Source organism: Ranitomeya imitator, chromosome 1, assembly GCF_032444005.1.
Source record: "Ranitomeya imitator isolate aRanImi1 chromosome 1, aRanImi1.pri, whole genome shotgun sequence".
Classification (NCBI taxonomy): domain Eukaryota; kingdom Metazoa; phylum Chordata; class Amphibia; order Anura; family Dendrobatidae; genus Ranitomeya; species Ranitomeya imitator.
This window is the reverse complement of record NC_091282.1, coordinates 200950904-200963920: the sequence shown is the minus strand read 5'-3', so window position 1 is coordinate 200963920 and position 13017 is coordinate 200950904. Positions and strand designations below refer to the sequence as shown.

At 43.7% G+C, this 13017-nt stretch overlaps 1 protein-coding gene across 1 annotated transcript in view; it reads right to left on the bottom strand.

Annotated features, from left to right (window-relative positions):
• Positions 1 to 13017, bottom strand: part of DMXL1 (Dmx like 1) — a 230094-nt gene that overhangs the window by 106814 nt on the left and 110263 nt on the right. The window contains exons 8-9 of the mRNA XM_069753398.1: positions 8315 to 8504; positions 1912 to 2080 (exon numbers count right to left, since the gene is read on the bottom strand). Of these exons, the coding sequence (XP_069609499.1) occupies positions 1912 to 2080; positions 8315 to 8504 (359 nt within the window). The remainder of the gene's footprint in view (positions 1 to 1911; positions 2081 to 8314; positions 8505 to 13017) is intronic.

Genomic DNA, 13017 nt, shown 5'->3' with positions numbered 1-13017 from the left:
TTCGAGACTACTCAGGTCTCTTCATCAGGCATAGACTAATACAACATCTGACAAATCACATATTTATGCACAAAAAGAAAAGAAAAATGGATTGTAAACGGGCATCTTTTTGTAGTAAAGGTTGTAATTTCCATGCAGTTCCCCTTAGCACCTCCAGATTTGGATTGTAGGTGACCACTAGAGGTACCCGGTTATTTCCTTCTTTAGCTTAGTACATCATTAAGGAATTTGAACTTCAGACCTTATGGAGCATCATAACAGAACCAGACCCCAATCAGAGGACAATAAAACATTCACTCCTTATCTACGAACTGTTCCAATACTTATGGACGCAACTGTTTATCACTCTCCCATAATGACAGGTCTGTGCGGTGTTGTGTATAAATGTGATTCTTCAGATGTTGTATTAATTTATGCCTGATGAAGAGACCTGAGTAGTCTTGAAAGTTTGCAATTTGTTACCATCTTTTCAGTTAGCCATTAAAAGGGATCAACCACTGAGGACTCTCAATTCCAAATATTTGTTTGCAGAAATTTTTGCAAGGTTTCTGCATTTCTTGGCAGCAAAAACACAGCCAAAACACGGTACCGCCGATAAGAACCACTGCGCCGATGTATCCCACGTTGACACACAGATGACAGTGAGGGAAACACCATAAAAGGACAGTAAAAATGCAAACAAACTCAGCAAATCCGTATACATTTTTATACCTGCGTTTTTACTGCAGATTTAACTGACTAAATTGAAGTCAATGTGTGGGGAAACGCTGCAAAAACACACAAAGAATTGACATGCTGCAGAAAAAAATGCACTGCAAATACTCTAAAGAAATCTACTGATCATGTGCACAACACTTCCGGATTAACATTTAATTAGCTTGTGTAAGGTTTCCATAGCGTTTTTGGCCCATTTCCACACGGAAAAATGCTGTGAAAAAGCATCAAAAACGCACTGTGCGCACGTAGCCTAAGAATGGCTAAGTCATGAAGAAGCAGGCTGTGCAAACTCACAGGTTAGGCAGTGTGTAAAATGTTAAAATCACCCATCCTCTGTTATATCACTCACTACTGAGCTTCAAATTGCCTCCGGACGGGACACCAGCACAAGATGCCTGTGTGGGATGTGTTTCCATGGTGGAGCAGATACCCAAGCCTAAGATAACCATGCACAATTCAGGTGTCAGCTCGAGAGCTATAAAGCGCACAACCATGAACTCTAGAGCCTGCGGAGACGACATGCTCTCTACAGTGATGAAGAGTCACTGATAAACTGAAAAAATACGACCTCCACAATATGCATAGTCTACTGTAAAACTTGGTGGGAGAGGGATAATGTTATGGGGCTCTGGAAGGTTCATGGGTCTTTCCCATGAAAACAAGGTACAGTGCACAATGTCATTTTCGACAGCCAAATACTTCAAAGTTTTTAGTAATGGTCTGGAAAAGCCCTGTCCTGTTCTAGCTTAACTGCATCCCTGTATAAAAAGTCTCCAGTCATTAATGGGTTGAATGTGGCTTTGACATCGATCAGCCCCACTGATCTGATATTTATGACCTATGCTAAATATAGGTTAACACCAGGCAACGCCACCGATGAGCTGATATCAACCATGGCTGGGTGTAAACATTGTACGGAGCAGAACAGCTCTGTGTACGCTGCTGTCAAGAGCTCAAATCAGCCCTAGGAGCCGAGCTGCTGCTCTCGAAAGCACTAATAAATCACATGTTGCACACACTTGTGTAAGAGACAGAAATACAGTATTTCTATCACTGCAAGGACAGAAGGTCTGTGATGCAAGACTAATAAAAGGAAGGCAAAACATAAAACAGTCAAGGTACGAAATTCAACAAACTTATCCAGAACTGCTTTTAGCAATACTACACATATAACACTTCATCTATAGATCTCACCTGTGGCTGGATTGATGCTGGCCGCAATGTGAAAGTGACATAGAGCATTGCCATGGAAGGGTGTATTCCGATGAACCTCATGAGCATCTTGCTGGTGAGGAGGGTATCCAGTGTGCGCTACCAGTGCTAAAGAGCGTCTCCTTCCTCTACGGAAATGCCTCAGGTTCAACTGTGCAGAGAAAAGTGTAATACTGTATTTATGCTTTTTCTAAACCATATTCCATTTTTTTTTAAATTGTAATAAGTGAAACTCTAATGTCACATACACAATGTAATTAAGAATCATCTTCAGCGCAAGCAAGAACAAGGAATGTGGGTTTGTGATAACATACACAACCACAGACTTGTTCTCAATATCATCAAGTCTGTGTGGGAATACACCAGAAGACTAAAGGATTTACACAACCCTACATCCACAGAAGATATGTGCTTAGTTCTCCAAGATGTTTGGGACTTCCTGCCTTCAGAGTTCCTACAAAAGCCAAGTGCAAGTGCACCTAGAAGAATAGAAGCTTTGATGCGGCTTGAAAGGCAAAGAGCGGTCACACCAAATATTGATTTGATTCAGATCTCTTTGTCCATTCACCATCCATTTTGTTGAAAAAAATAAACTAAGCTGCTTACATTTCTATCTTTAAATGCACTCTTACATTGTAGCATTTTTTCTCCCAAACTTGTGCAGGCATGAGTGAAAATAAGTATTTGAAACACTGCTGACTTTGCAAGTTTTCCCACCTACAAAGAATGCACGTGCCTGTAATTTTTATTGTAGGTGCACTTCAACTGTGAGGCAAAATTTAAAAACAAAGAATCACATTGTATGATTTTCAAATACGGTACTTAAAGGGACTGTCACCTGAATTTGGAGGGAACAATCTTCAGCCATAGAGGCGGGGTTTTTGGGTGTTTGATTCACCCTTTCCTTACCCGCCGGCTGCACGCTGGCTGCAATATTGGATTGAAGTTCATTCTCTGTCCTCCATAGTACACGCCTGCGCTTGCCTTGTGCAGGTGTGTACTATGGAGGAAAGAGAATGAACTTCAATCCAATACTGCAGCCAGCGTGCAGCCGGCGGGTAAGGAAAGGGTGAATCAAACACCCGAAAACCCCGCCCCTATGGCTGAAGATTGTTCCCTCCAAATTCAGGTGACAGAGTCCCTTTAAATTACGTTTTATTGCGTGAAATAAGTATATGATGACCTACCAATCAGCAAGCAGCCCTCCTACTCTGAAATCATTTCCTGTTTGAACTCTTTGCCTGTATAAAAGACACCTGTCCAATCACATTCCACCCTCTCCACCATGGCCAAGACCAAAGAGCGGCCTAATGACACCAGCAACAAAATTGTAGACCTGCACAAGGCTGGGATGGGCTACAGGGCAATAGGCAAGCAGATTGTCGAGAAGGCAACAACTGCTGGCACAATTATTAGAAAATGGAAGGAACACAAGATGACTGGTCAATCTTCATTTGTCTGGGGCTCCATGCAAGATCTTACCTCGTGTGCTAAGGATGATTCTGAGAAAGATCATGAATCAGCCAGATCTACATGGGAGGACCTGGTCAATGACCTGAAGAGAGCTAGGACCACAATCTCAAACATTACAGTTAGTAATTACTATGAAGTATTGGATTAAAATCGTGCAGGGCACGCAAGGTCCCCAGCTCACACCAACACATGACCATCTAGATGATCCAGAGGAGGCATGGGATAAAGTATGTGGTCAGATGAGACCAAAATAGAACTTTTTGGTATCAACTCCACTCACCGTATTTGGAGGAAGAAGGGCGATTACAACCTCAAGAACAGCGTCCCAACCATGAAGCATGGAAACATCATGCTTTGGAGGTACTTTTCTCCAAAGAGTATAGGATGACTGCACCGTGTTGAAGGGAAGATGGATGGGGTCATATATCGTGATATTTTGGCCAACAACCTCCTTCCCTCAGTAAGAGCATTGAACATGGGTCATGGCTGGGTTTTCCAGCATGACAATAACCCGAAGCACAGCCAGGGCAGCCAAGGAGTGGCTCAATAAAAGCATTTCAAGGTGGAGGAGTGTCCTAGCCAGACTCAGAATCTTTGGCGAAAATAAACTCAATGTTGCCCAGTGAAAGCCCCGAAACCCAAAGGAATTAGCTAAAATCTGTATGGAGGAGTGGGCCAAAATCCCTGCTGCAGTGTGTGAAACCGTTGTCAAGGAATAAACCGTCTGACCTCTGTAATTGCAAACAAAGGTTTCTGTACCAAATATTATGTTGTTTTTCTATTGTATCAAATACGTATTTCATGTAATAAAATGCTAATTAATTATGTAAAAAATAATACAATGTGATTTTCTAGAATTATTTTTAGATTCTGTCTCTCACAGGTGAAGTGTACCTACAATAAAAATTACAGACTTCTCCATTCTTTGTAGGTGGGAAGAGTTGCAAAATCGTCAATACATCAAATACTATTTTGCCAACTGTATTCATATACATACATAATATATACACACACCAAACATAAAAGTTTCTACACTGCATAATGTGAGCTTGAAGAAGTAACAGCAAGGCAGGGCCGTTAATATGCTGTAGGCCCCTAGCGTATCTCCAAGATTACCCCAAGAGAAGCCTACCTAAATGTGTACATTTACAGAAAGGCACAAACGGAAGGAAAATGACCCAAAATATGCAGAAAGGACAACATTTCTAGCTGCATTGTTACCAACATACTTTCTACCTACAGTATGTAAGACATGAAATTAAATATTACAGATGTGGTAAAGGTAATAAAAGGTCGCACATGGATTACAGCTGATAATCCTACACAATAATAGTTGTGTCTTATATTAGCCATAACCTTGGCAATTACTGAAATATCTCCTCTCCCCGTAAAGGGCTCTGTAGCTTTTTTTTCTAAAGTGGCCTTGGCTAGTTACTTGGCAACTAACGTCTGACAATATTGCCAATAACTGTTAATTCTGATCTAACAAGGTCTAAAAAAAGTAGGTAACAGCCCAGCGCTCCCAGCAGGCTTCATCCCAGCTCAGGAGCAATTGTGTGCTGCCGTCACTAGATGAGCACATATCAAGGAAAGCAACATGATTGACTGGTCATAAACACACAAGTATTTCTGTGCATATAACATAACACTGGGAATATGAAATATTTTGGACAATAATCTATTGTTAAGACACATTGTTGGGAGAGGGGATGTGATGGGGGTTATTAACAACCCAAAATTGATGAAAGAGGTGCAAATGTATAAAAGTCCTGGTAGACTACTGCTTTTCATAACTGCGCATAAGAGAAATCCTGAGTATGAAAAAACTTTTGCCGCCTCATAGTGCGCATCAAGTTAGTCTGGTGAATACCAACTGCTCCTCCTTCCATAGAATACCGCTATAAAGAGCGGCTCCTGGTCACCATGGATGAGGATATTAACATTTTTAGTTTTCCCCCTTCCAATTTCAATGTAGGACTAATTGTAGCACTGAAAGGGTAACTTTCAGGACATCCATTTTCTCCCCACCCAATAGCTGTGGCAGCAGTGCAACCGGACAGAATCCATCCTAGTCATCCAGCCAGCGACTGTGCTGCATGACCATCACCCTGACATCACGGCATCCACACTATCTGAGCCCCCCCATGTGTCACTGTGCAGAAACCAATTCAACAGGGGATACAAGAATATCAACTAGACACGGTCAATAGCTTTGAAAAAAGGGCATAAGGAGGAAAATACAGTTTCTAATGCTTCACAACACTAAATTGTCCAGTGTTGAGTGGATTTTTTCCTGCACTGGCTGACCCTAACCTTAGGCTGGGGCTAAGGACTGTACCATGGTGACACTAGATATTACCATAATACAAGTTAATGTACTTGTGCTGTGAGTGCATCATCTAATATATAATTGCCTAGAATACTACTTCCTGCAATTTGTGCCAACTTCCGTGGCTTTGTCCGGAGCTAATGTCCGGAGCTAATGTCCGGAGCTAATGTGCGGAGATAATGTCCGGAGCTAATGTCCGGAGCTAATGTCCGGAGCTAATGTCCGGAGATAAGTGACGTCAACAGTGTCCAGTGTCTGATTGGTTGCCGCCTGCTGCGAGCGACCAATCAGAAACGTGCCGTACTGTGACACACTCCGCCCGCCATTTTGGTGTGATTTTTGAATTTTTACCTCACAGCAAGTTTCTACTGCGTGGAGGCGGGCCCAGTGACGTTGCTCTTCAAGTTCCTGCCGAATTTCAAGTATATATGGATTCTAGACTCCCGATTCTTTAGAATCGGGCTGCCATCTAGTGTAAGTATAAATAAGTCCAGCAAACCTAGATTTTTTTGGGAGTTGCGGCAACTTGGTGGTCGCAATGTGACTACATTCAGTTTCACTATTCTAGTGTGATCTAAAGCCACTTGATGTACTAAGGCTACTTTCACACTAGCGTCGGATTCGGCCCGTCGCAATGTGTCGGGCCGCGATTCCGACGCTAGCGTTTGATGCGCTGCACAACGGAGGCAGCGGATGCATTTCTCCGGCGCATCCGCTGCCCCATTGTGAGGTGCGGGGAGGTGGGTGCGGAGTTTCGGCCGCGCATGCGCGGTCGGAAAAAGTGGTCCGTCGGCAGCAAAAAACGTTACATTTAACGTTTTTTGCTCCCGGCGGTCCGCCAAAACACGGCGCAACCGTCGCACGTCAGTTTGCGACGTGTGTCAATACTTCGCAATGCGTCGGTAATGTTACTCTATGGGGCAAAGACGCATCCTGCAAACAACTTTGCAGGATGCGTTTTTTCCCCTAAACGACGCATTGCGACGTATTGAAAACAACGCTAGTGTGAAAGTAGCCTAAGGCCATGTTCACACGTTCCTGATTTCCATCCTTTTTTTTCTGCACTAAAAACCGCAGCTCTTGGCAGAAAACGCAGGTCCTTTTTTTGGTGTGTTTTTGGTGCGTTTTTTGATGCGTTTTTTAGTGCGTTTCTTTATGCAGTTTTCTATGCAGAGTGTGTGTTTTCTAGGGAGTTTTTTAGGGTTAAAATGGCTGAAAATACCCTAACCTACCCCTAACCCTACCCCTAACCCTATTCTAACCTTAGTGGGGGGAAAGAAAAAAAAATTCTTTATTTTTTTATTGTCCCTACCTATGGGGGTGACAAAGGGGGGGGGGGGTCATTTACTATTTTTTTTATTTTGATCACTGAGATATAACCTCTCTCAGTGATCAAAATGCACTTTGGAACGAATCTGCCGGCCGGCAGATTCGGCGGGAGCACTGCGCATGCGCCCGCCATTTTGGAAGATGGTGGCGCCCAGGCAGAAGACGGACGGACGGACACCGGGAGGCCGGGTAAGTATAAGGGGGGGAGATGAGGGCACGGAGGGGGGGCGTCGGAGCACGGGGGGGTGGCATCGGAGCATGGGGGGGTGGGATTGGGGCACGGGGGGCAGCCACACTGCAGCGGTTCTGCACCACAAACCGCAGTAAAACCCGCAGATATATTTTTCATCTGCGGGTTTTACTGCGGGTTTGACCTCACAATGGAGGTCAATGGGTGCAGAACCGCTGCAGTTTTGCAAAAAGAAGTGACATGGTACTTCTTTTTTACCGCAGCTATTCAGCGCGGCTTTTTTTCCCGATTCCCGCATCATGTGCACAGTGGTTCCTGTTTTCCATAGGGTACAGTGTACTGTACCCTGCATGGAAAACAGCTGCGGAGCCGCAGCGGCAAAATCGCGGCGGTTCCGCAGTAAAAAACGCACTGTGTGAACATGGCCTAAGATGGAAATCCTGTATGCCATTGTCCAGGACTATGAAGATGAATTAATGCGTTGTACAAGAGGTTGGTTGGGGAACTGATGACCTGACAGAGGTGCCCCGTCCCGCCATCTAACTGCTTAGGGGACAGTTCCCTATTGCCCAGTACTTCTAAGGCATTACATTGCGGGGATCTCTCCACTTCCTGCAGTTACAGGAGCCACATTTTGTATATCACCCATGTTCCTGGCGCTGAACTGACAGGCAGGATGTATATATCTGTCATAGAGAAAAACGTAACTCCCCACAGATATTTCCATCATGGAGCAGTGAGGGATTACATCAGATTAGTGGGGTAGGACTCCCGGAACTGTGCTATGCCCCCTTCATTGTTTACCAGGCACATTTATTTCCCTTAATTGCAAAACAACTTCACTTACTACACTGTGCTCTATCTCCACAGTTTTAACAGTGGGGGTAACAGCGCTAGCTTTTGATGTTGTGGATAATAATATATCATTTGTAGTGATCTTCTTAACATAGTACATTGGTGTCTACAGCATAAAAATGTACCAATGTGCTCTGGCATTGCCATTAAAACCAGTTAATAAAGATGACATGGGTACAGGTTACGACGTCAATAACTGCAGTCCTCACCTCCAGTGCACTCTGTACACGCTCTTTACTTGACGGATTTCTTTTGAAGTTATTATTCAAGCTGTCGGGCTCAATGTTTTGGCTAAATCCGTCGCCACATAATAGGCTGTCGTTAGGCAGCAAAGTCTCTGACCAAAGCCGGCAGACATTGTCCTTGCAGCAGGTGAGAAGAACATTACATACAGAACCTCTGTAAGGGAAAAACAAAATACTATCATGGAACAGAGTATAAGACAGTAGAATAAAACGTGAGATTGAGAAACTTGAGATTCACACCCACATGGCTTGTGCTGAAGTTTGTATCCTCTATGCTACAAGTTTGGGAATAAAGAAACCTTTTTTTCACGGATTCGGTGAAGCTGGACACTTTCTTCTTTTAGAATAAAACGTCACATTGGGATGATGATGCCCCTGGTGTTCAGCAGTGCAAAAATCTACGAGAAGTGCTGAGCAGAATACAATGAGCACTGCCTCTCCTTTAAGGTATGTGCACAAGTTCAGGTTTTTTCTGCGATAAAATCGCATACATATGCATCCTATCATTTAGAATGCATTCTGCAATTTTTGTGCACATGATGTGTTTTTTTCCATGAAAAAAAGATTTCCCACTATATTATTGCATTGGGAACCTCCAGAAAAATTTGCAAAAAAACGCACCAAAAACGCGGTTAAAAACACAAGAAAAACGCATGGTGGTTTCTTGCAGAAAATGTCTGGTCTTGCTCAGGAAATTTCTGCAACAAATCCTTAACATGTGCACATACCCTAATTTTGCGGATTTTTCGCGGTTTTCCCGCTATTTAATGCATTGGGAAAAACGCAAAAAAACTTGCAAAAAACGCACAAAAAAAACACAAAAAAAACGCATGCGCATTTCTGGCAGAAATGTCTGGTTTTTGTCAGGAAATTTCTGCAAGAAATACGGACGTGTGCACATCAGTGCGGCTCTGCAACAGTTCCCTCCACCTCTCTCCAGGCATCATTCAGATACAAGTTGTCATGCTGCTATACTGTGTTTTTACATCAACAAAAGAATTAAAACATAAAAAAGCGACATCTTTAGGCTGTGTGCACACGTTGCTTTTTTTCGGTATAAAAATGCATAAAAAACGCATACATTATGCATCCCATCATTTAGAATGCATTCCGCAATTTTTATGCACATGATTCTTATTTTTTCTGCGAAAAAAATGCTTCGCTGTAAAAAACGCAGCATGTTCATTAATTTTGTGGATTTTTCGCGTTTTTCCCACTATTTAATGCATTGGTAAGCTCTGAAAAAAAACGCGTCAAAAACGCGTAAAAAAAATGCGTGAAAAAAATGCGTGAAAAAAACACATGCGGATTTCTTGCAGAAAATGTCCGGTTTTGCTCAGGAAATTTCTGCAAGAAATCCTGAACGTGTGCACATAGCCTTATTGTTTGATACATATAAAAAAAAAAAAAAAAACACCAAAATGAATAAGTCTAAGGCTTGGTTCCCACTGCGTTAAGGCAATCCGTTTAGCGCATAGCGCTAGCGGATTGCGCTAACGCAATGTATTTTTGGGGGTCACGTTTAACGTCCCCACTAGCACAGATCCCCGATCTGCGAGAGCGGGGAACGGACCTCGGGCGCGCCTCGGACGCTGTAAGCAGCGTCCGAGGCGCGTCACAAAAGAACAGCACATCGCTAGCACGTGCCGAAAAATGGCACGCGCTAGCGATGCGTGTTAACATTGCTGCCAATGGGTGCGTTAACGGACGCGTTGCATGGCGTTAATTTCGCCGTGCAACGCTGTCCGTTAGCGCTGTCCCATTAACGCAATGGGAACCTAGTATAAGGGTCACCGGAAACCTCCACTAGCGCACTAATACCTACAGGTGCAATCCAGCCTTTGTAATGGGTGCGAGAAAGGTCGTATGTTTTTAAATCTTTATTTTTTATGGTATGGAGGTAGGGGCTTATGAGAAAATCACCGATGGTAAAACCGGATACTGACCAAACACATACGAGAAAAAAAGCAATGTTTGAATGAGGTGTGTTACACAGAAAATCTCTGACATTAAAGTACAATGTGCAGAAATGCTTCACTCAGAAATCTATTGCTTTTTCCCTCTGGTACTTTCTTCAGCGTAGTGAATCCGATTTTCATCAGTGTGTCAGTTTTTACTATCAGTGTTTCATCAGTTGTTCACGTATGCATAAAAATAAATAAATCTTAGCAGTTTCTGAACCTTCTCCTGAGGTGAAGCACTGACAGCACAAGGATGCCATCAGTGTGATGTCGGAGAAGTGAGGCCGTACTGGGCCAACGGCCCTTTAAGGGGAGGCCGGCATGACAAGGAGACGTGGGATAATAAGGAGCGTTTAGTTTTAAAGGTAAATAAGGGGTTAATGGGAGTACTGGGGTGATGAGGTCACTGATTGGGAGGGGACAGAGGGATTCAAAAAAGGCGGGTTTATAAATGGAGGTAGACGAAAAAGTGACGGCCTTGAAGGCTGAGGTAGGGAGAGCAGCGAGTGCACGTAAATTAACATTGAGGGAGGTACAGTCGTTATTAGGCAAACTAAATTTTGCGTGCATGATTTTGCCGATGGGTCGTGTTTTTTGTCGGCGGCTATCGTTGGTGACGACGGGGGTAAAATCCCCTCTGCATTTTATCAGATTAAAAAAGGAGATGAGAGATGATTTGAAAGTGTGGGAATGGTTTTTGGAGAATTATAATGGTCGTTCAATTTGGATTCGCCCAATTGTTGATGCCGACGTTTTGGGTTTGTTCATCAAGGTAGATGAAAGCCGCTGTTTCGGTTTGTATTTTCGCGGCGACTCGATGGTGACTATGTGGCCTCAGTCATGGAGTGATTCGGGTTTGGCATTAAACAGCATTTTGCTTCAGTTGTTCCCCAGAGTTGTAGCACTGGCTCGGTGGGGGGAAATGGTTCAAAACAGAAAAATCTATTTTCTTTGTGAGCATGTAGGTGCAGTTGTGGCAATAAATACTCTGTCGGCGGCATCACCGGTAGTCGTGAGAGTACTGCAGGCACTTGGTGTTTGTAGGTTTGAAATTTAAGTTCTGAATCGTAGCAGAAGTTGGTTTTGGCTCTTCTAACTCTGTTGCTGATTTTCTTTTTGTTCACAGTGGGAACGACATTCGGAGTCGGACTCGCGGGGCACGGAGTGTCCAGCGGAATTATGGAACCTGCCTTGCGGGCCATGAGGCATCTTTTTTCTAGGTCACTGGCAGACAGGTCTTGGAGACAGTATGGCCAAGCATGGAATATTTGGGATGCTTGGAGGGCATCAATCAGCACTGATATTGAGGATGAGAGTAAATTGTTGTTGTTGTTGGGTCATGACTGGGAGTCAGGCTGGTCAGTGTCAAAACTGGATAAGTTTGTGGCGGGATTATCGTTTGGCTTTAAAGTCAGAGGAATGACAGATGAAATCAAATCATTTTTGGTGCGGCAAGTGGTAAGAGGTATGAAAAGAGGTAAGAAGTCAGTAGACGGCAGGCGGCCTGTATCATATGAAGTGTTGCTGGTAATTGGAAGAAAATTATCGGCCGTATGCTCTTCTGCATGGGAAATCGATTTGTTTAATGCCGCGTTTGTTTTCTTTGGCGTTTTTTGGCACTTTCTGCTTAGGGGAGCTCATTAGTCCAACCAGGTTCATAAGAGAGGGCTTGCTGAGAGAAGACGTGGATGTCTCTGACGATAGGGTGGTGGTGTTCCTTTACTCCTCAAAAACAGACGTGAGTGGGAGAGGTTGTAAGGTTATATTGTTCGAGGTTCGTGGTTCTCCCTTGTGTCTGATGTTCTGTTTGAGGAATTTTATGAAGTACGGGGGGTCATTAAGTGAACCGCTGTTGGTTCATGCTGACGGTTCTTTTTCGTCCAGGTTCCAATTTATAGCGGTTTTTAGACGTTGTTTGAAGGAGGGGGGGTTTACCAGCCGCTGAATATAATGGTCATTCGTTCAGGATTGGGGCAGCAACGGAAGCTGCTAGGTCGGGTTTGCATGAGGATGTGATAAAGAAAATTGGACACTGGGAATCCGAGAGATTTAGGTATTATGTTCGGCCAAACCTAATTTGAGTTGTTTGTCTTCCCACCTTTTTTCTGTTGCAGACCATCATTAACGGTTAATTTGGATTATGGGACACTCATTCGTCTTCCCGTCGAGGCGTCAATTGGGTTTTCCTCAGGAATCGGCAACCCTACGGTAGATTGGTAAAAGAGGGATGATTTGGGGTCAGTTTTTGTTCGAATTTCATCGTTTCGTTCGGTTGGATCGGGTTCCTGACATAGTTGTTATACATTTAGGAGGGAATGATCTAGGTAAGAGGCCTTGCAGAGAGTTGATAAAAGATATCAAGTATGACATGCTGAGGCTGTGGGCGATGTTTCCAAAAGTGGTGGTAGTTTGGTCCGATATTATCCCGAAGAAGGTCTGGCGAGGAGCAAGATCAGTGGCGGGGGTGAATTAAGCGAGGATTAAGTTGAATAAAGCGGTATCTCATTTTATGGGAAGGAATGGCGCGGTGGTAGTTAGGCATGTGGATTTGGAATCCGGTGAAGGAAGTTATTGGAGAGCGGACGGCGTCCATTTAAATGCAGTGGGCACGGATATGTGGTGCTTGGCCATTCAGGAAGGCATCGAGACAGCTTTAAAAGTGTGGGGAGACATGAATGTTTGAGTGTTTAGAACATTCATGTTGGT